The sequence below is a fragment of the Salvelinus fontinalis genome, chromosome 13 (genome assembly GCF_029448725.1).
Source record: "Salvelinus fontinalis isolate EN_2023a chromosome 13, ASM2944872v1, whole genome shotgun sequence".
NCBI classification, from domain to species: Eukaryota; Metazoa; Chordata; class Actinopteri; order Salmoniformes; family Salmonidae; genus Salvelinus; species Salvelinus fontinalis.
This window is the reverse complement of record NC_074677.1, coordinates 23,104,959-23,127,894: the sequence shown is the minus strand read 5'-3', so window position 1 is coordinate 23,127,894 and position 22,936 is coordinate 23,104,959. Positions and strand designations below refer to the sequence as shown.

The 22,936-nt window shown below is 42.8% G+C and overlaps 2 protein-coding genes across 3 annotated transcripts; both read right to left on the bottom strand.

The window, feature by feature from the left end:
• Positions 1-4,516: 4,516 nt before the first annotated feature.
• Positions 4,517-12,747, bottom strand: LOC129868272 (dolichyl-diphosphooligosaccharide--protein glycosyltransferase subunit STT3A). Of its 2 annotated transcripts, XM_055942093.1 has the most exons (17): positions 12,659-12,746; positions 11,593-11,720; positions 11,391-11,451; positions 11,145-11,266; positions 10,649-10,794; positions 10,442-10,532; positions 10,242-10,348; positions 9,835-9,999; positions 9,414-9,594; positions 7,524-7,679; positions 7,262-7,353; positions 6,846-7,001; positions 6,281-6,586; positions 6,045-6,147; positions 5,433-5,621; positions 5,229-5,344; positions 4,517-4,865 (listed from the first exon to the last, which is right to left on the bottom strand). In XM_055942093.1, the coding sequence occupies exons 2-17, from the start codon at positions 11,678-11,680 to the stop codon at positions 4,827-4,829; spliced, it is 2,118 nt and encodes a 705-aa protein (XP_055798068.1). In that variant the 5' UTR covers positions 11,681-11,720; positions 12,659-12,746; the 3' UTR covers positions 4,517-4,826. The 2 variants fall into 2 exon arrangements, with proteins under 2 accessions (XP_055798068.1, XP_055798067.1); XM_055942092.1 differs by lacking the exon at positions 4,517-4,865 and having other exon boundaries at positions 5,154-5,344; positions 12,659-12,747.
• Positions 12,748-13,243: 496 nt separating this feature from the next.
• On the bottom strand, positions 13,244-20,229 carry LOC129868271 (etoposide-induced protein 2.4 homolog). Its single transcript, XM_055942091.1, has 11 exons — positions 20,097-20,229; positions 18,791-18,938; positions 17,963-18,108; positions 17,313-17,373; positions 17,108-17,174; positions 16,869-16,993; positions 15,852-15,971; positions 15,522-15,633; positions 15,301-15,412; positions 15,094-15,168; positions 13,244-14,966 (listed from the first exon to the last, which is right to left on the bottom strand). Exons 2-11 carry the CDS (start codon positions 18,830-18,832, stop codon positions 14,801-14,803), a joined length of 1,026 nt encoding a protein of 341 aa, XP_055798066.1. The 5' UTR covers positions 18,833-18,938; positions 20,097-20,229; the 3' UTR covers positions 13,244-14,800.
• Positions 20,230-22,936: the final 2,707 nt, after the last annotated feature.

Genomic DNA, 22,936 nt, shown 5'->3' with positions numbered 1-22,936 from the left:
AAGCTTTGAATGATACAGGATCTAGGATTACACCTAGGAAAGAGATTGTCGGCGTGGGAATCAGAACACTTTTTACTGTGTTTATTCTGAAACCTATAAATGTCAGGTGTTCCAAGAGAAGCTGACTGTGTTGTAAGACCTCTTATCTCGATTGCGCGTACAGCAACAAACATCTATGTACGTCATCGGCCGAATGCCCCTCTCTAAGTGGGGCTATGGCTGCCTCGGTACACTTCATAAAAACATGAGGTGACAGTGAGGCCGAAAGGGAGCACCAGAAATTCGGAGATTACGCCTTGAAAAGCAAATCTAAGAAATTTCATGTGAGGAGGGTATATTGAGATGCTAAAGTAAGCGTCCTTCAGGTTGACGGATAGGAACCAATCACCTGGGCACACAGAACGTAGCAGAGCAGTGTCAACATTTCTCATGTCCCTGTTCAGAGCACATAGGTCTAGGATCAGGTGTGTGCCACCCCCCTTTTTTGGAACCAGGAAATATTGAGTAAAAGCCGCAGTGGCTTTGCCTGCCAGTTCTCTGGGTGGGAAGGGAGGCTTCTTAGACCAGGGTCCCTTAATGTCCAAGGTTCTCTGCTGCCCTGGGCTCGCAGCCTGGGGGACTGGGCATCTGGGGATCTTAAAGGTCGAGGAGGGTCGACCTGCTGCAGCCTGGGCGAAGATGTGGCGAGGCACAGGGCTGTATCTTCGTGGGCTTCACCCTCCCTCTTTTTCTCCTCACACCGTTTCTGTATCATCTTGACGGTGGGACCGAAAAGGCCTTTAGGGTCTACTGTAGCTTCCAGGATCTACAGCTTCTCACTATCATACACCGTGGATAGGTTGAGTCATTGAGCCCTCTCCTGGGATATCATGAGCCCCATCGCTCTTCCTGACGCCTGGACAGCGGCTTTAAGCAGACGCAGGTTGAGGTCTGTTGCAATACAGATCTCATCCCATAGACCTGGCTCCAGTGTGACCGCTAGCTTTTCCTGTAGCTCAGCTTAGTATGCCGAGAGCATGGAGGCGGTGCTGAGATCCCTCACCGCTGTGGCGACCGACCTGTAGACCACCTCTGTCACAGAGGACTGGAAGCGCTCATACTTGGTTGGTAAGGTGGGGACAGTCAAGGTCATGGAGGACTTCTGGCTGGGGTGAAGATAGGAAGCAACCAGGGGTTCGATGGGGGGGCATGTGGGCAAACCTAATCCCCACCATGTCAACACAGTCCAACACCAACCCACCTTGGACAGGGTTCATGGAGGAGAAAGATGTACTCCAGGTACGAGTAATCCACATTTGTGGCCTGCTGGAGGTCATTTTGCAGGGCGCTGGCAGTGCACCTCCTTGCACAAAGGCGGAGGTAGCGGTCCTGCTGCTGGGTTGTTGCCCTCCTACGGCCTCCTCCACGTCTCCTGATGTACTGGCCTGTCTCCTGGTAGCGCCTGCATGCTCTGGACACTACGCTGACAGACACAGCAAACCTTTTTGCCACAGTTCGCATTGATGTGCCATCCTGGATGAACTGCACTACCTGAGCCACTTGTGTGGGTTGTAGACTCCATTTCATGCTACCACTAGAGTGAGAGCACCGCCAGCATTCAAAAGTGACCAAAACATCAGCCAGGAAGCATAGGAAGAGAAGTGGTCTGTGATCACCAGCTGCAGAATCACTCCTTTTTTGGGGGTGTCTTGCTAATTGCCTATAATTTCCACCTTTTGTCTATTCCATTTGCACAACAGCATGTGAAATTTATTGTCAATCAGTGTTGCTTCCTAAGTGGACAGTTTGATTTCACAGAAGTGTGATTGACTTGGAGTTACATTGTGTTGTTTAAGTGTTCCCTTTATTTTTTTGAGCAGTGTATATTAAAAATGTATTTAGCTAATTATCAAGGCTGACAATCATTTTGGATCTGACAGTATATCCAACTTCCCAGCCAAAACATTGAAAAACAAATTACTGTAAGATGCCCCCCTTCTACATCTCCTTCAGCCAATTTCTTCACCTGAAATTACAACGCAATTAAGGTGTATCATACATAATGAAAGCTCATACATTCTAAAGGCTATTTAAAAAGAAAAACCATTAAGGATTTGATGAGACAAACCTTGAAGTGATTGAACACTCCTACTCCAAAACAGCAAGCAGCAAAAGATCTTTCAGGATGGACCAGCAGTAAAAGTCCAGCACCTATTGCTCTTCAGTTGACATATTGGAAGCCCCTTTTTGCCTTTGGGACACATTTATTTTGGGATGGCAAGTCAGTTACATGGGTGTTTGACACACCTCAGGCTCTAAAAAGATGAATGCTTAATACAGCCAACCTTTAAACCAAGGCATCCTACCACCACATTTGATTGACAGAGCACTAGCCATAACTAGGCCAGGCTTCACTTTGTTTCAGAGAAATGATCGCAAACAAAAAGAACCGTACACTGTTTTGGGTAGAGGAAAAAATAAAGTTCTATTCCACATCAAGGGTCATTATTGGAAGATCATGTCAAACTTTCAGTTATACTTGCTAATTTATTTAATATATCCTTATTTTTTACCAGACATTTCTTCGACAGCCTCATGATGGAATTCTAACAAATAATATCCAGAAATTGTGTTTAGTGAAAAGTTCCGACAAGTCTTGGATCTTGAGGAACCTGGTGACCCATTTAGAAAAACTTGTTCCTTTTCTGTTAAACGTGACCACGAGTACCACTACCTACCGTTGAAATCAGAAGTTTACATAAACTAGTTTTAATGACTCCAACCTAAGTGTTTCAACCACTCCACAAATTTCTTGTTAACAAACTATAGTTTTGGCAAGTCGGTTAGGACATCTACTTTGTGCCTGACAAGTACTTTTTCCAACAATTGTTTAGAGATTATTTCACTATCACAATTCCAGTGGGTCAGAAGTTTACATACACTAAGTTGACTGTGCCTTTAAACAGCTTGGAAAATTCCAGAAAATTATGTCATGGCTTTAGAAGCTTCTGATAGGCTAATTGACAATTTGAGTCAAATTGAGGTGTACCTATGGATGTATTTCAAGGCCTACCTTCAAACTCAGTGCCTCTTTGCTTGACATCATGGGAAAATCAAAAGAAATCAGCCAAGACCTCCCCAAAAAATTGTGGACCTTCACAAGTCTGGTTCATCCTTGGGAGCAATTTCCAAACGCCTGAAGGTACCACATTCATCTGTACAAACAATAGTATGTAAGTATAAACACCATGGGACCACGCAGCCGTCATACCGCTCAGGAAGGAGACGCGTTCTGTCGCCTAGAGATGAATGTACTTTGGTGCGAAAAGTGCAAATCAATCCCAGAAGAGCAGCAAAGGACCTTGTGAAGATGCTGGAAGAAAAAAAACAGTAAAAAAATATCTATATACACAGTAAAACAAGTCCTATAAAATCGACATAACCTGAAAGGCCGCTCAGCAAGGAAGCCACTGCTCCAAAACCGCCATAAAAAGCCAGACTACGGTTTGTAACTGCACATGGGGACAAAGATCATACTTTTTGGAGAAATATCCTCTGGTCCGATGAAACAAAAATAGAACTGTTTGGCCATAATGACCATCGTAATGTTTGGAGGAAAAAGGGAGCGGCTTGCAAGCCGAAGAATACCATCCCAACCGCGAAGCACGGGGGTGGCAGCATCATGTTGTGGGGGTGCTTTGCTGCAGGAGGGACTGGTGCACTTCAAACTAGATGGCCTCATGAGGAACAAAAATGATGTGGATACATTGAAGCAACATCAAGACATCAGTCAGGAAGTTAAATCTTGGTCGCAAATGGGTCTAAATGGACAATGACCCCAAGCATATTTCCAAAGTTGTGGCAAAATGGCTTAAGGACAACAAAGTCAAGGTAATGGAGTGACCATCACAAAGCCCTGACCTCAATCCCACAGAAAATATGTGGGCAGAACTGAAAAAGCTTGTGCGAGCAAGGAGGCCTATAAACATGACTCAGTTACACCAGCCCAGGAATGGGCCAAAATTCACCCAACTTATTGCGGGAAGCTTGTGGAAGGCTACCCAAAACATTTGACCCAAGTTAAACAATTTAAAAGGCAATGCTACCAAATACTGAGTATGTAAACTTCTGAACCACTGGGAATGTGACGAAAGAAATAAAATCATTCTACTATTATGACATTTCACATTCTTAAAATAAAAGGTGTGATCCTAACTGACCTAAAACAGTGAATTGTTACTAGGATTAAGTGTCAGGAATTGTGAAAAACTTGGCTAAGGTGTATGTACATTTCTGACTTAAACTGTATATACACACAGTAGTACCCACCCTCTTTCCCCCCAGTTCAAATCATACCATCTCCCATTATTGCTTATTGTATGCATTTGGTATTCAGCAAGCAAAATCAAAAAAAAAAAAAAAAAGCATTCTGAGTTGCATGGTTGCCAAATCTTGACTCAGAGCTTTTGGGAAAAAGAAATCTGCCAAAGATGGCATGGTATTGTAAATACAACGCAAATTCAAAACCAGACAGACATTGTCACATTTATCCCGCTTTTATTGACCACATTGTAAAAGCTCACCGACTGACAATATTGTTAATTTGGCCATTGATTGCAGAAATAATTTGACATTTGATTGGACATTATGAAACACCACCTCCTGCCATTCCCAGACGAGAGAAACACCACATTGGTAAAATAAAAAAAATCTTTCTGCAAATCCCAACAAAAGTATATATAAAAACAATTTTTTTAAAAGTTGAATTTCACACTCATCTGCAGACCACAGGGGAAGGCTTTCTCAGTGCTAAAAGGGGTTTATGAACGCTGATGGGTCAGAGGGCTTTACGTCCGTGATAGTCCTCGGTTATCCAGGTCTTTCACCTGAAGGTAAAAAAGACCGTTAATAAATCGTAATAAATATTTTGACTCCTTGGCATCAAATAAGTAAATAGAATTTATACTCTCACATCTCAACTTTTTCATGTAGTCTACATGAATTTTTTTTTTTTTTTTTAAGCCTCTGGAATTATTTTTTATTTAACTAGGCAAGCCAGTTAAGAACATTCTTATTTACAATGATGGCCTACACCTGCCAAACCCGGATGACGCTGGGCTAATTGTGTGCCGCCCTATAGGACTCCCAATCACGTCCGGTAGCGATACAGTCTGGATTGGCCTGGTACTCTACGGGTGACTGAATAAATACAGATGAGAGTAGAAGACCATAGCAAGGAGGAGATATACCTTGTATATCCTGACCAGCCAGTGCTCTGTAGTGTAGGCCTCCTCCAGCACATCCAGCTCAAAGTCCTTGTTGCCGATCTCAGCATTTCTCACTCGATCATAGCCAGGGGGGCGCTCTGGAACAAGGGTTAGAACATCAGGACTAGAGCCAATATGAATAGAAGCTTGACACCCACAGTGTCATAATAAGGCAGGGTTACTCACTGGCCTCTGTGTAGACTTGTCCAAAGCGGTAGTAGCACATCTTGTACATAAGGCAGTTGAGCAGGACAGGGGAGCCCTCACGGTCCACACGGAACTCTCCAGTGGGGGTGTAGTAGTCGTGTTCCTTGATGTGCTTCCCTGTGTCTGTGCTGCCCCCAATGCGCACCATCCACAGGAACTTGTTAATGTCTGCAGAGAGAGAGATGTGTTGGCAGACCAAAAGCATGAGTTATATTTTTAAATTAAAGATTATCTAACGCAGAGTTATTCAAACTTTAACCACCAGAATTTCTGGGGACCCCATGTTTTCCTCAATAATTTATTGCGACCCCACCCCAAATCGAATGACAACCTTAAAAATAAGATGCATTTAAATTTTGATATCAACAAAACCTTCAATTCAATGCATTTTCATCTCATCAAAAATGAAACCAATAAATGCATTTACCACTGATCTGATTCATGAATGTGGCAATGACAACTTAATCTGAAACAGATATGTTAAGAACCTGTAATAATATGCATCATGTAATAATAAGAAGCTGTAATAATCCAAGAGTGATTGCATAGAGTGATGGGCATTGATAGTTTCCACTGGCTTTGTAGACTTACCGTCTGAGGAGTATCCCGTCAGTCCACCAAAAATGACCAGGACGTAGCTGACATCCAGCTCCCGCATGATCTCATAGGCCTTCTCCTCGGTGGATGCCATGGCCTACCGTTCAACAGAAACACAGTTCATATTTAGTTCAGAGGTATCAACCACACATTAAGATATGATAGGATTGCCACATGTCAGTCCCATGTAAAGGAATCAATACAGAGAAAAGAAAAAAGAAACACTTCACCTGGCCAACTCTGGAGATGTGCGTGTTGTTCCATGTGTTGTTGTCCACTAGAATTGTCCGATTGGCCATGGCTGTTATCTGATAGCCGTAATCCCACCATGACATCACTTTAGCATCCTCTGGGGTGTTGTGGCGGAGCCAGTAGTAGGCCTCTCTGAAGTCATCAAAGATAATGCGGCTACCGTCTCCGCCGCGGGCTGACAGGACGATGGAGGGGGAGGAGTAGGCCTCGCTGGTCACCCAGGTGGAGTGGAAGGTGTAGGTGATGAGGAAGAAGGTCATGACCAGAATCATCCCGCTGGCCACCTGGTAGACAAAATGGTACAGGATATCAGGGACCTAATACTACTTTCAGATCTACAGTGCCTACAGGGTTGTAACTGGACCAGGCCATGATGACCCTTATCAAATGCATGCCCTGACTTCATCAGTTTGAATGCCATCCAGTATCAAATGGCTACATGCCAAAGCTGCATTTAGGTGACATTAACAACCATTTATTGAACAGTGCCATCTGGGGGCCAATATTGCATCATGATGCCTTGATGTATCCTTCCTCTCTTACCTCGTTCTTGATGGGGTAGGTTGAGTCCTGCTGCTTCTTACTCTTCTTGTCTGGCCGACTGATATCCAGGTTCTTCATGTAGGTGGTGAGGACCTGGGACACACCAATGCCTGACAGGATGCACATGACTGGGGCCAGGACCAGCATCAGACGCACCTGAGAGAAGCAGCCAAATCAGTTGAACATAACTTGCAACGTAGTCTCTTTCTGGGAGCTCACCTGCTTGCACAACATACAATAGGGGAAAACTAATCAAGCGTTGCCAGACTGCATGAATATAATGGATGGATCGAGCCTAGGGGAGCACTGACAGGTACCATGTGCAATTCCTACTACAAAAGTAAATATTGGTATATTAGACACTACACATTTCAATTATTTCTCTCATTCAAGAGCTAATCTGCAGGCCGACTTACCATGACAGCTGAGAAGTACATGCTGGTGACTCCGTACATAATGATGAAGATCCTGGCATCAGACAAGTTGTTGAAGCAGTAATACAGACCCACTGTCAGTATGAAGAAAAGCAGGTTCATTAAATCACCACAATGTTTTCCTTTACATGTTATTTGTACCTTTGTCCCAACAGTATTCTGATCAATCCATTTACCTAAATATCACTCTGCTGTGTCATTTCACCAGCAAGACTACCATTTCAGACTGAGTGAGTGTGTTTACCTGGGAACATGAAGACAAGCAGCTGCAGGTCAAAGTAGTAGGAGGACCAGGTGGTGGGCTGGTGCTCAGACACAGAGGCGATGATGGGAATGTTGTTCTTGGCATAGGACGGGTCCAGCAGCGAGTAGAAACGACCCGTCCAGGGGGAGATCTTCCCTGAGAAACGCAACAATCACAACACAGTCAAGTCAAGACAAATGAACAAGGCACTACCAAATCACTTGGTTCTGATATTTATTGGGTATAGGGTTATGAGTTTTATCTTTAACCATATCTGTATGTTCCTAAAATACTTTTTAATCTGCAGGACCTCAAATTTAGAGAATGTGTTGATCTAGGAACAACAAATGTAAAGTCTTGGTCCCATGTTTCATGAGCTGAAATAAATGATCCCAGACATTTTCCATAAGCACAAAATGTATTTCTCAAATGTATTTACATCTCTGTTAGTGAGCATTTCTCCTTTGCCAAGATAATCCATCCACCTGACAGGTGTGGCATATCAAGAAGCTGACTAAACAGCATGATCATTACACAGGTGCACCTTGTGCTGGGGACAATAAAAGGCCACTAAAAAGGTGCAGTTGTGTCACAATTCAATGCCACAGATGTCTCAAGTTGAGGGAGCATGCAACTGGCATGCTGACTGCAGGAATGTCCACCAGAGCTGTTGCCAGATAATTACATTTTAATTTCTCTACCATAAGCCACTGCCGCATTTTAGAGAAATTGGCAGTAGGCCTCACAACCACGTGTAACCACACCAAGACCTCCACAGCCAGCTGCTTCAACTGCGGGATAGTTTGGGACCAGCTACCCGGACAGCTGATGAATTTGTGGGTTTGCACAACCAAAGAATTTCTGCACAAACTATCAGAAACAGTCTCAGGGAAGCTCATCTGTTTGCTCGCCGTCCTCACCAGGGTCTTGACTTGACTGCGGTTTGGCGTCGTAATCGACTTCAGTGGGCAAATGCTCACCTTCAATGGCATGCTGGAGAAGTGTGCTCTTCACAGATGAATCCCGATTTCAACTGTACTGGGCAGATCGCAGACAGCTTGTATGGCGTTGCGTAGGTGAGCAGTTTGCTGATGTCAACGTTGTAAACAGAGTGCTCCATGGTGGCGGTGGGGTTATGGTAGGGGCAGGCATAAGCGACAGACAATGAACACAATTGCATTTTATCTATGTCATTTTGAATGCACAGAGATACTGTGACAAGATCCTGAGGCCCATTGTGCCATTCATCCACCGCCATCACCTCATGTTTCAGCATGATGATGCATGGCCCCATGTCGCAAGGATCTGTACACAATTCCTGGAAGCTGAAAATGTCCCTGCATACTCAGATATTCCACCCATTGAGCATGTTATGGATGCTCTGGATCAACATTTCCAGCCAATATCCAGCAACTTCGCACAGGCATTGAAGAGAAGTGGACAACATTTCACAGGCCACAATCAACAGCCTGATCTACTCTATGCAAAGGAAACGTGTCTCGCTGCATGAGGTAAATGGAGGTCACACCAGAGACCCATTTTTTGATCCACGCCCCTACATTTCTTATTAAGGTGTCTGTGACCAACAGATGCATATTCTGTATTCCCAGTCATGTGAAATCCATGTTAAGGCCTAATTTATTTATTTCAATTGACTGATTTCCTTATATGAACTGTAACTCAATAAAATATTTTCAATTGTTGCATATATATTTTTGTTCAGTGTATATGTTAATCATCAAGAACAAACAGGCTTTGAACAACTATACAGGTCTGTAAATAGAAGCCTACATTACCGAGTAGAGACATTGCTCTGGCCCGGAGTTCAAATACTTAAGCTGTACTTGATTGAGAGTATTTTCCTGGGCAGATCCTTGGCGAGTTTCTTACCTGTCAGCATGAGCACGGTGCCCACAGAAAGCAGGACGAAGCCCACTAGGGAGATTACGCTCTTGAAGAGGACCTCAAACTGTTGAGTGTTCAGCTTGCTGCGCAGGTAGTCCACAAAGGCATGGATCTGACACAGGCCAAACACCCCGAATGCTGCCATGTGCTCAGACGACTGCACAGGCTTCAATGGAGACAAGGAGGTGAACGGAGTGAGTGTAATATCCTAAAATCCCTCCAATGGCAAACATTTGTGATAATAGGATATATAATCATAATTCTTTTTAAATCATACTGGGCCATCATATTTATGGACCCATGTTGTAGTCACAAGATAACATGCAGTCTAACTACATGTCCAGAGCAACATCTGGACAGCTGCTGTGTATGTATTGGAAGGGAGAGAATACAGGTAAGTGTTTACCTGAAAGCCGACGAAAGAGATCTGCATGGAGAGGATGGTTCCCAGGCAGTAGACAGTGCAGTAGGCCACGTAAATACGGTGGGAGAAGCGGCCGGTGAGCATGAGGACCAGCACGTGGAGGGGGATGAGGTTGATCAGGAACACATAGCCACCCCAGGAGGACACCTGCAGACAAAGACATAAGGGTTGTGTTCATTTGGTTGAACATTTTTGCTATATAGTGTAACAATGTAATTTGCTATTTTTCCTTTATCTTAAACGCAGACATGGTAAGCCTCCTTCAGATAAGCCTCATAAGAGTAGTGTCAACCTTTAGCAGGGATTGAGTTACTGTAATTTTCAGTTTCTAAGTTCCTTATTGTCAATGATCCTTATATTTTCCTTTATTTTAGAGGCATTAGTCTCACCATATAAAAGTAGGCCAGGGCACACATGGAGGACCAGTAGATGGAGCCTGTATTGACTGCCTTGATCCACATGTAGTATGTCAGCAGCATGCAAAATATAGCAATACCTGGAAAGAAAAACAAGAAAATATATTAAAGATCACAACAAGGGCCAAGTCTTTTAGAGGGGCATGTCTGTGGGGAAGAGGCATGTTCTGTACCTTCATTGTCATAGGAGCCGGCAACAGAACGGGAAATGTAGCCAGGTACCACTGCTATCATGGCAGCAGCCAAGAGCCCAGCACCTGCATCCTACAAGAAGTAGACAGTAGATATGAAAACAAGTACATCTCAGAGCGCTTGAGCATTTTCAGTTTGTAGGTTACCTTTGTTTCTTTACGCTTTCTACCTGATGTGCTGCAACCTACCTTGAGCTCCTTGGTAAAGTGGTAGGTGACAATGGCAGTGAAGGAGGAGAAAAGGGGAGCCAGGAAAACACAGACGTTACGGATGTCGATTGTGATGTGGAAGAAGTTCAGGACGTGATACAGGGCAGCAGATGTGATCATCAGGCCTGGGGGACAGGGCACAGAGTTAACACAGGACAAGTCCATACCTACGAAGCTGCCTACCTCAGTGGAGTACACAAAATGACCTGGGGGAACCCGGACAGAATAGAAAGAGTTAACAAAGGGCAAGTAGCTTCTATCAGTGTTAGCTTGCCATTGCCGAATAATGTGTGGACAAGGCCAACACAACCACAGAAAGGATCTTTATGACAGGGGGGAAAAAGGTGACACTAGAGTTGATGACCCAAAGCCACCTTAACACAGGACAGTCTCTTTTAGTGGAACATACTAATGTTTAGATAGTCACCCAATAACTTCAAGGACAGTCTTGTGTTGAACAGGTAATCCCACCTACCTGGGTAAATGGTGCCACCGATGATCCTCCCCAGAGGGTACCATGCCCGGTCATCAAACCAGTTATGAAAGTTGTAGAATCCCTCCTCTACCAAGAAACGGGTTGTCCGGTAGTTGAAGTACCTGACGATGAAGAAACGAAGCATGCAAGGGATTTGAACACCATTTGAATTATAAATAGCAAACTGGCATCAATCTGAACAATTGGGGGGGGGGGGACTATGATAAAATAAGGTAGTGGACTTACGGATCAAACTCATGGATGACACTCTCAAACCTCAACACAGAGAAAAGCCTGGTGGAAAAGGCTGAGGATAAGGGGGAAATAAAGAACATGTCTAAATCATCTCTACTCATGTCACAGAGTCAAGTGACAATGGCCCTCATTATTATTAAGGAATACTATAAGTGTAGAGTAACAGAAAAGGATGTAAAGTGTGTGTTCTTACAGAGGATTGCAGCCATAGACAGGATGAGCAGCTTCAGCAGCGTGTCCTGTTTTTCATAGGAAAGCCGCAGGAAGCCCAACTTCGTCATCTTCAAGCAGGGAGGGATAACTTAGCTTATCCCTTTGTACCTGTTGGGAAGAAAATCTAAATGAACCATGTAGGTGTGAGGCAGCAAGCACCATTCCACATTTGCATTGCTTGTGCATGAGTCAGAGCAGCAGTCATTCAGTTTTTTAGTAGCTTGATCAGTAGCTTGGTCATGAGGCAAATCTATTCAATAAAAATATTTTTTGTTGTATTTCTGGGTTTAAAAACATGGAGCTTCAGTCTACAAACTCAGGGCGAGTAAGTTCTACTACTAACCCCAAGTGTGTTTGTTGAAAAACTCACTTGACGGGTGTTAAATTCATCACACGATCTATTAACCAACTTCTATAATACTAACACTATTTGCCAAATGAAATCACTGACTGGGTTTAAAGACGTGCCCAACTCTGTTCCAACCAGATAAGGACACGCGCACCGCCAGGTTGGATGTGGCGAGGAATCAAACCAGGAAATGGATGCAACTCCGTCTAGGCTGCAAACTTTCCGTCTATTGACATTCATAGTTATTTTTCTGCCTTGACCAACCAAATTAATTAACCCAGGCTATTATTGTTTAAGACATGGCAACACCGGTAATTGAGAAATGCTGCTAAATAGCTGACATTAAGGAATTGTCAAGTTCAATGCAAGTAGCTAGCGAATGTCGTTAATGTAGCTAATTCTCTAGCAAATAATCTGCATGCATGCATGTATTGTCCTAAACGCAATAAATAGTTAACCATCTGGTGGGTTTTACGTTCCTGTAAAAAAGACGGCTCGAGTTGAATGGAATCTGGGCTGAGCCTTATTTTTTTACATGCTAGCTAACTTTAGCTGTATGAATGAACATAAGCTCTTCTTCCACTTACTCTCAAAGTTACACAATTTCAAAATATGCATACCAACAGAACCAAATAGCATTTCAATTATCTATCTCGTTGAATATGTTGATTTGCCAGCTATTTTGAGCGGCACTTACCCACTCCGTTCCTGTTACATACACTTTTCTCACACACAACCTTGTGTGCCGCTGAATCCCGCCCAACCAAGCTATGCAACGTGTTTATTGGTCTTGCGTCGGCCCTCAGGAAACGATCTCATTCCTGATTCGTTAATGAACTATCATTCAAACAGGCCGGATAAATCGCTGTTCCTTCCAGTGACGTGTCCTTAATGCTGAGAAAATAGCTTGAGGGAGTTCGATTAAGCTGAACTGGCTCTGGCCAATGACGTGAACAGGAAAACGCGGTGAGGGAGGAGCGATTTCTCAAAATCGAACAGTAATCTGCGAATCCCCTTCTTGATAAAATTGGTCTGGCAGTATAAAAAGCGACATCCATGTTTGTTTTTTTAACATTGTTAAATATCTCTAATAGTTTCCAGCCAGTTATGTAGTAAAGTATCACCTACATTGGGACATTAATATAACACCAACATTTTGTGAATTATTTTACAAATGTTGAGATGTTTTAAATAAAATATCCATGTTGGAAACATTTAGCAGTTTACAATAGAATATTTTAGACTAAAATAATTGTGTTAATCAAGATGACTTCCGATTAGATATAGTGTACACTGACCAATTTTATTGAAATTAGGCATAATACTTTTACAAAATCTCACACATATAGCAATCTGGATACATAAATACTATGCACTTACAATTATTACATACTGCCCCCCCCAACATATTAGATAAGATTAGGTAAAAGATTGATGGTAACCCCCATGGTGAGGTTTTGGTTGAACATTCAGAGCCAAGTGGCATTATGTCAAACAAAAATCCCTCACAGCCCGTTTGGATTTGCCACTGCTCAAAGGGGAACATAAACACAGAGGGCTTCTCCTGTCTGTTAAGGTATGCACTATACACCTTCCTTTCTTCCTTCAAGAGAAAATCAGTCAGAATGGAGTGACATCTTCCTAGTACCTACACTACAGCGTTCTGTGTACAATTGATCGAAGCAGAAGTGAGTCGAACAAAGTAGTAGATAAAGCAGTTTGGCAGTGTCATCTGATCTGACCAAGCAGCAGAGTCATACAGCTTCACCTGTCTGTCTAATACACAACTATAGAAAACAGCTAGCCTTACTTTACACACAACAACCAGTGATATATTTGGATGAATTAAGGATGCTCTTTTTTGTGGGATGTTTAGACCAATTCCCATGCTGAAAGTGTACAAATTACAATAGTCTAAAGAAAGCACTTACAGAAAAAAAAAAAGTATCCCTTTGTTTTCACCACAAGATTATTCCTGGGTTTCCGGCCAGAGGAGTATCAGTGACGCCCTGGCTTTACAGAGAAACAGCTATTTATTAACAAGACAACATCCCATCAGTGTGAAAGGAATGTCACTTGCAACACAGAAAAATGTACATGTCACAACTCTTGTGCTCCACTTTTGAACGTCGCAAACATGTCACCCCCTTCAATGGAGAAGGGGCTAATTTTAGTCACACACGCTTTGATGTACATCTAGTCACTGGCTGCATCCCTGTGCTGATTCCTCAAACAAAGGAATACCAAGAATCGTGTGACCAGTGTCTAAAGCTCTGTCTGTCATTCAAAACATAGAGTAACATGAGTCCTGGCAAAAATTTAACCCTTTTCCTTTTTCTCTTCCACATCAAGAGTTTTATACAAAGCAGTCTGGGATCAGCCACGGGGTGATAAACAGATTAAACAAGCAAAACATGGAAAACATTTGAGTAGCAATCAAACAGAGCAGATTTTTTGTTGTTGTTGATGAAAAACAATGTATATGACTGCTTGTGCTGAATTTAAAGCACTAAAATGGCACATCATACATAAAAAACAATTAAAACAAAACATTTGAATGAGAATAAGATAAGAATCCTGTGTGTTTGAGTGTGAGGCACACAGCAGTTAAATCTCCTTACACGTCATTCACATTAAAAACACACCTGACCTGTGCTCAAAAATAATATGAAAATGGCCATAGTAAAATCGTTAAAATCACAATAAAACCTAGCTTTAAACCAAACATCCTCCCCCTGTCCTGATAAGAGAGATCCTTCCACAGACAGAATCAACTGCTCCATTGGTTTACTGCGCAGCAGAGCTGCTCCCTTGTCGTTGTCGTCCACCCCGGTGGCCATCACTTGGAGAGCAGGTGTCTATGGCGGGCAGGAGAGGCGTGGGGAAAGGTAGGCAGCTTCTCGGCGGAGATGGACGAGTTCAGGGAGGACTGCAGGTGGACCGTCTTGTGGAACAACTTGTTGCTAATCAGCACAACCAGAGAGAAGAGGCGCAGCTGGAAGTGGCTATGTGTGGAAGACACGGGGGGAAGAAAAGATTGAGTGAGCAGGGAAGATTTTACTGGCTCTTTTCACACAAGTGAATCAGTTTGATCACAGGTCATTATTAGGGCGTGCAGTGCACTATACTCACTATAGCTTTGTTGGGGTTTTGGCCTCGTTAGCGCTGATAATGAACAGAGGGAAGAGGATGGAGAACAGACAGCCACTATAGCAGAAAAAAAATAGTATGATTTTAATCGATCACTAGAATGATTTGGGATATCAGTAGGACTAAAAGTCTGCATATTGGAAGTGTTTCGTGCATGGCTTGAAAGAGAGAAGATGTTAGTGGCATTACCTGATTATATATGAAGAGGGGAGGGCAGTCAACAGAGCCATGGGGAGACCAAAGCCAAAGTAGTAGGGCCAGTTCCTCTCAATGTTGGACAGCCGTTGGTGCATCTCAATGCCTTGTATGAAACGGTTACACATGGGTTGAGATTTTAATCAGTTCCTATTACCTAAAATGAGTATAATACTTTGACAAGAAATACATCTTTGAGTAGAAAGGAGGCTCACCATGGTTGAACCAGCGATACTCAAAGCAGTAGAGGGAGTAGAGCAGAGACATGTGGAGAAGGCTGACCATCTGTCCAATAGCGTCGATGGGGAAGAGACTCACAACCATACCCTAGAGGACCACAACAAAGACAAGATGAGGTAATATGTTGATTACTAACTCAAACCATTGAAGGTAATGGATCACAGCTCTGTGTTGAAACCGAAGACCCCTGTAGGTTTTAATTACAACATAACCTTAGAGAACCCTCTTGACAGATAGTGAGATCATGATTGATAGTGAGTCTTCATGAACTTGAAGACACATGGGAATGTCAACTGCTGTACTACCTGGATGAGGAAGAGAGCCTGGAGGAGGAGGTTGAAGATCATGTCAGCGATGATCTTACTGACGCTGGGGAAGGGCTGGGCTTTCCGACCAGACACCTCGAACGCCAGGTCAGCTATGTCCTACAGCAGACAACCAGAGGGCGCGTTAACATGTGTTACACAGTAAAATGGGAGGTTAACGTATCACAAGATCCTCAGGCAATAATATTCAAGACTGGAAGAGAATATAGATAGCAATAACACAAGGGAAATTCTTAACTACTGTGAGACATTCAACTGTATCAAAGCCACTACTCTATCCCGAGCATTGCTGGAAACTATATCGTCAACATGGACCGTAATCTGGTTGAATGCATTCAGTTCTGCAACTGACTAGGTATCCCCCTTTCCCATTAAATTGGCTTATGATAAAAGGTATGGTTAGTGCTATCCTGTAGGGATGCACAATTAATCAAATTGCAATATCGACATGTACAATATCCATATCGCAAGAGTCTCCAATCTTCCTTTAAAACACCATCAATTCAAATGTAATAAAGGTACCCTGGGAAACTCTGTCCAACACTTAGGTTTCTACCCCGTCACAACAACTTCGACTGTACCAGGCCTTTTCATTAGTTGTCATTCCAAACAACACCAACCATAGAATCCAAATAATAGTTTGATTTCTATGATTCCAACAGTTGGTCATTGGTAAAAAAAAAAAAAACGATTTGCCCATATCGTGCAGCCCTACTATCCGGGATCCTTGGGATGTCCCTACCCTAAAACTAAACCTAACCAATACCCTAACTCTTACCTAAACCTAACCCTTACCTAACAGTATTCAATTTCAAATCGGGCGACATCAGAGTTGGAACATCCCAAGGATTCCGTTTAGACTAAAAGTATACACAACTAGTGCTCTCCAGTGGCAACCGTGCATCAGTTCTCCTTGACCAGCTATATCCCACCCTTGTTACAACAACCACAAAACATGTCTATCATCATCTGTGTCCTAACTAACAGAGGTCTCACCTGGAACCAGATGGCGTTGACTATCTTGCTGAGCACAAACAGAGGGAGCACCCAGAGAGCACTGAATACGGAGGTCAATATGAACTCCAGCCAGGACCACACGTTGCCATGGAGAGAGGGGTCACCTGGCAGGAAATGGCTCTTTGAGTGACAGGTTTTACCACGGTTCTTAACAAATCACTATGAAGCATGTGATAATGGAGTAAACCCGCCCCACTGTTCCTGGCAGGCACACATACCGATGATTATTGCTGTCAGAGTCTGTAGCAGTGGAATAAACACACGGTAGAAGAGAAACAGACTGAGCTGCAAAGGGAATCGGAGGGGGGATTACTAACACAAACAATGTCTACGTAGTATTACATACAGTATTTGCCCATCATAAAAATACATGATATACATTTATCAAATGGTTTTAAAATATAGAAACGTGTTATTTTTTACCCAGAACACTCCCCCATTCCAGGCACAGCACTGAAAAATCCTACTGGCTAATTTGGGTTCACTGAAAGAAAGAATATGACACATTGTCACTAATAGGCACAAAAAGGTATAGGCCTTGGCCTATCGTGGACACTGGACACCATATAAGGATCCATATTAAAGGGCTTTACTCATAACTCGTAGGGCGCAACTCAATCTGTATCGCGAAAGTTCAGTGCTATAGAGCAATTAAAATAAAAGGCCATGTTCACACATTAGCGGAGACTGCATTCACAGAAAACACTGCATATGTCGGCTCAATTGGATATCAATCGCGCAATAGAGCTAAACTTCTGCGTTAAGGATTTAATTGAGCCCCTAATATGAACCGTTCACAACTAGAAATAGCATATCCGGTTAGAGAGGGAGAAATGTAAATAAAATTGCAAAATATCAGTGTCTATTAAGCAGTAGACTTTTATGATATGTAACATGTATACCCTTTCTTATACCCACAATATTGTGCCAACCTGAACAGAAGTGTGCTGGCTCTGACATTCTTTTTTCCCATCACCCTTTCACAGTTACAGAAACAGTGGTGGATACATGACCAGGACAGCCCAGCTTGGCAGTGTGAATAGGGTATTGCAGCCCTACGTGCCAGTGCCTACCTCTCCTGTTTGCGTTCCTCACTCTGGGCCCGTCTCTGAGCCAGGGCCCCGCTGGCTCTCCTCCTCCGCTGCTCCTCCCTTTTCTGCTGGATGCGGGCATCCAGCTTGGAGATAGTTCCAATCCCCAAAATGGAGTCCTTAATCCCCTGTAGGACACACAGAAAATATGCACAGACTGGGGTAAATTACTTAAAGGAAATTAACACAGCACATTATTCTAATGTTATACACAACACTATGTTAGACTTGGTGGGTTGAAAAGTTCAACAGTAGTGTTTTAAATACAAAATGCATTCTTATATCATTCAAGTCATGTAGCATGTGCTTTAGTGCACTTGGTTACATAGTAGCACAGTTGAAATAAAACGTAAATTAATTTTAAAAAACAAGGCTAATTTTTGTTCTGCTTTTGTGGAGGGGATCACTAGCCATCTGAAAGCAAGATGATAAGGTTCAAGGTAAACAACACAAAGGTAAACATTTGGTTAAGTCTCTAAATGTAGGCTACTATGATTTTGCCCCAAAGCAACGTTTGCTCTACTTCCTTTAGACTAGAGAAAACAAGACAAAAATAAAAAGCTTACATTTTCTCAAAACATTTCACTTGTCTTGTGTAAAAACAAACTAATTAACCAGGAAAAATGCTAAATGGGCCACGCGGATGGCTTCAATTGAACTAAAAACATAGTTCCTAATGGATCTAAACAGAGCTTGGTAGTTGGTACACATTCTCATGATTCAGTGTCATAGCTGTACAGTCCTTTAACCCTATGTGTCGGCCTATCACTTGTGTGTGGACAGACAGGGTGTGTTGTGTTGCTGTCTGACCGTCGCAACATTGCGGAGGAAGGCCCTGATGCTGTCTGTCATCTCCAGACCAGCTGCAGATCCATCAACTGCAGAAGGAGGGGTGGCTGTGGACCTGGTCAGCTCTCATGGCAGGGAGGGTCACACCCAGCAACACCACACAGGAAAGCTGTTAGAGAGTAGCAAAATCACTTTGCTCCAAGTCTCATTATATTAAAAGGCGCATGTCATGTTATACAGCCTATATTTATTCACATCAGACATTAGGGAGGCAAACCAACCGGGATGGGTATAATTTGTGGAACGTTCCAACAGGAATCTGTTCCAAAAACGTGAAGTACAAGGATGCCAAAAAACAACGCATACACAGTAGCATGATCAATTCACCTAACTAATTAGCTGCCGAATAAGCATCAACTCACTACGTAGCTTATTCTTAATGTTTGTCCATAGGCAACCAGAGTGAGACATTTTTCGGAATAAACGTGGACGGTGAGTGAAAAACTTAAAGAAATAGCACAATTCTACCCGGTATCTTATTCTGCCGCTATACAACTTTGTATGTGTTGTTTGTTGGCAACATTGTTATTTACGAAGTTTTTGGAATAGATTCCTGTTGGAACGTTCCACAAATTATATCCACCCAACCAAGCGACCTGGCTGTGTCGACATCAGTCACAATACGATTCACACAGGAAAATATTTAGAGCAACAGGTTCACTTTACTCAGCGGGTCTGTACACTGATTGTTCACTGGCTTTATTAGTGACATTATTATTGAATAGCCAGTTAGCTACTTTATCAGGTAATGTTATCAAATAAACATTTCTGAATTCAATTTCTCGCTAACTAGCCAGCCATCTGTTGTTAGCCAGTCATGGTTGAAACATCGCTTTGCCTCAGACTTGTGACCTTCTTGTGCAGACAATCCTGAAACGGTAACGCTAGCTAACACATACAAAACCAAACATGGTATAGTAACCACATCGTTAACGTTACTTAGAATAACTAACGGTAGATCGTTATTTAGCTAGTATATAGTATATACGTTCAGTTTTAAGAATAGTCCATATTTTAGGTGTCAAACAAACTTTACTAACTAAATTATTTTTTTAGCTAGCTAACATTACATCGTCCAAATTCAAACGGTGCAAGCTGACTTAGCCAACGTTAAATCTATCAAATTCAAACAGTGCAAGCTAGTTAGCACACAAGCTAACTTGCCTCACTGGCTCGTTAGCTAAGCTAACAACGAAAATTATTTACTTGAATCAAGCGGACATTAAAGACAGGTCAGATAATCGAGCATTTAGTCCCCATGACCTACCTCATGCGACACTTTCACTGAAATATTATCTTCACTTTTTTTTATTACTGTTTCTTTAGCTCTTTCTTCTGCAACAACAAACCAACCCCTGGCCCGTAATTTGTGTATTGGGCAACCTCCAACCAAGGGGATTGTGGGAGGTGTAGTGTGGTGTGGAATGATGGCTAAAAGTTGTGTCCACTGAAATTGAACTTCATCAGAGTAACTTCCCTTCACTCACACGATATGAAGGCAAAGACCCCCTTAGGTCTCTTTCTTGCCCTGCCACAGTGCTTCTGCTTCAATAAAGTATATAAACCCTGGATTGCTGATGTATTGGTCATTGAGAGGCTTTGCCTCCTGCTGGCCATATTGACACTCCCCATTAGGAGCAGAATGGAATTCTACAGTATTTCAATGAAATGTTTCATGAGCATTGTTGTAGTGGGGACAGTAACATTAGTAATCTCAAAAAATTATACTTTAAGGAGTTTTTCTAAATAATGTATTTTTATGTTTAGCTCACATAATATAATTTAAAAGTATGCATTAAGGTGTCTGTAATATAATAAATGTGGCAAAAATGAACGTAGACATTCAATACATTTGAATTTTTATAGCTTCCAAAATAGTTTTTACGACGGTGGAGTCATGGTGGCTTCAACACAGCACCCCTATCAGTCATCTAGTGTATATAAATCATTGTTATGCTTGCACTTTTGGGATTTAGGCCAGGTGATGCCACTGAGGTATAATATTAACTGGGGACTGTTAATTTGTCCGTCCGTTGTTTTCAAGGTAATCTACTCATGTTCGCCGATTCATGGACTGTCTATATCCGGGTTGCATCAGTTTATATGGGCCAACAGGGAGCAGCGCGAGCAGTGACTATCTTCGGCTGTGAGGGATGGAAAAAATTGTCCTCAGCGACAATTATTGGAATAATTCAATGGATATTCTGTGCACAAAGGTGATGACTAAAGTGTCTTATTAGGAATTTTCAAATCTGACTTGTGGCCATCTATGGAATTTTCTTTCTGGGCCGGGAGTCAGTTAAACTGTAGTACCGAAGCAAAACTGTAGGAGCAGTCTAAACCATGCTTCTAGACCAGGGGGCACTTCAATCCGGTCCGCAAGACATTTACAAAAAATGTCTCCCCAATTTCATGGTATCCAATTGGTAGTTTTAGTCTTGTCCCATCGCTGCAACTCCCGTACGGACTCGGGAGAGGTGAAGGTTGAGTGCCGTGCGTCCTCCGAAACACGACCCAGCCAAGCCGCACTGCTTCTTGACAATGCCGCTTAACCCAGAAGCCAGCCGCACCAATGTGTCGGAAGAAACACCGTACACCTGGCAACCGTGTCAGCGTGCATGCGCCTGGCCCACCACAGGAGTCGCTAGAAGCGCAATCGGACAAGGAAATCTTGGCCTGCCAAACCCTCTCCTACCCCGGATGATGCTGGGCCAATTGTGCGCTGCCTCGTGAGTCTTCCCAGTCACTGCCAGCTGTGACACAGCCTGGGATCGAACCCAGGTCTGTAGTGATACCTCAGTGGTGCCTTAGACCGCTGCACCACTCGGGAGGCCCCTGCAAATTTAACAAACAGTTGGTCCCCCCAAAAATGCATCCCTCCGTTGAATTTCAAAATCCCGATGTGGCCCTCGAGCCAAAACGTTTGCCGACCCCTGTTCTAGAACGAAACCCTGGACCCTTGGGTGAATCACTCGTGACAACTATTGATGTAGACCTAAAGGTTTTTGTTTTGTAAATGAAATGTTCCAAGGAATCATCACTCATGGATTTCATACAATTTAACACTGTAGTAGGCCTACATAATTTTTCCATTCCCATTACTAAAATACTTTGAATGACAGGCTTATTGACACTTTAATAATTCTCATGCTGGGAACTAATGGGACCAACAAAGTGTGAAGTCAATGGAGAGACAACCACTTTTCCAGGATATGAATAAATAACAATATGAACAAAGTCAATGTCTATCTTTTCCTCTGTGCCAAAACCCACATGAAAACATTGAGAGAAAAGTTGAGACCTGATAGTTAGGGCAGCATATAAGGAGGAAGAAGGTGAATTTAAAAAAAGATAACATTTAAATGTCCCTGATATACCATATTTTTAAAATAGGTTAAAAGAGTTCCTCAGTCGCAGAGCAGTCCACTGTAGACTCAACACTGTCACCACACATACTTCATCAAATCAAATTTTATAGGTCAACCTATTTAGCATATTTTATTGCGGGTGTAGCGAAATGCTTGTCGTCACAACCATGCACAACTCTAGCACAGCAGAAATTTTATGAAAGGACTTGTTGGAAAGGTGGCATCCTATGACGATGCCACGTTGAAAGTCACTGAGCTCTTCAGTAAGGCCAATAAATCATCCCCAACTTCCAATTGGCTCATTCATCGCCCCTTCTTTCCCCTGTAACTATTCCCAGGTCATTGCTGTAAATGAGAATGTGTTCTCAGTCACCTGGTAAAATAAGGGTAAAAAAATATTATGATCACAGGCCACACAGAACACATTAGAAAGGAGTGTGATAAAAACTTGGCCTCCATAAGAATATAGAATAACCCTGTCATAGCCTTTCTAAGGATAGCCTTTCCACTCCCTATGTAATCTTGCTTTTGTGACCTACTGGGTTCGAACTGGGTCTTCTGCATGTCACAAGACTGTGTTAGTCAACTTAGCTGAAGCCTATAGGGATAACTTAAGGAAGTTAATGTAAAGGAGGATACACTGCTTGCTTAACACGTACCACTTCCCCGTGATTCAACTCATACCGAGACTCAAACTCAGGACCTCTGCCTCGCAAACATACGTGACCACCCTCCTAAA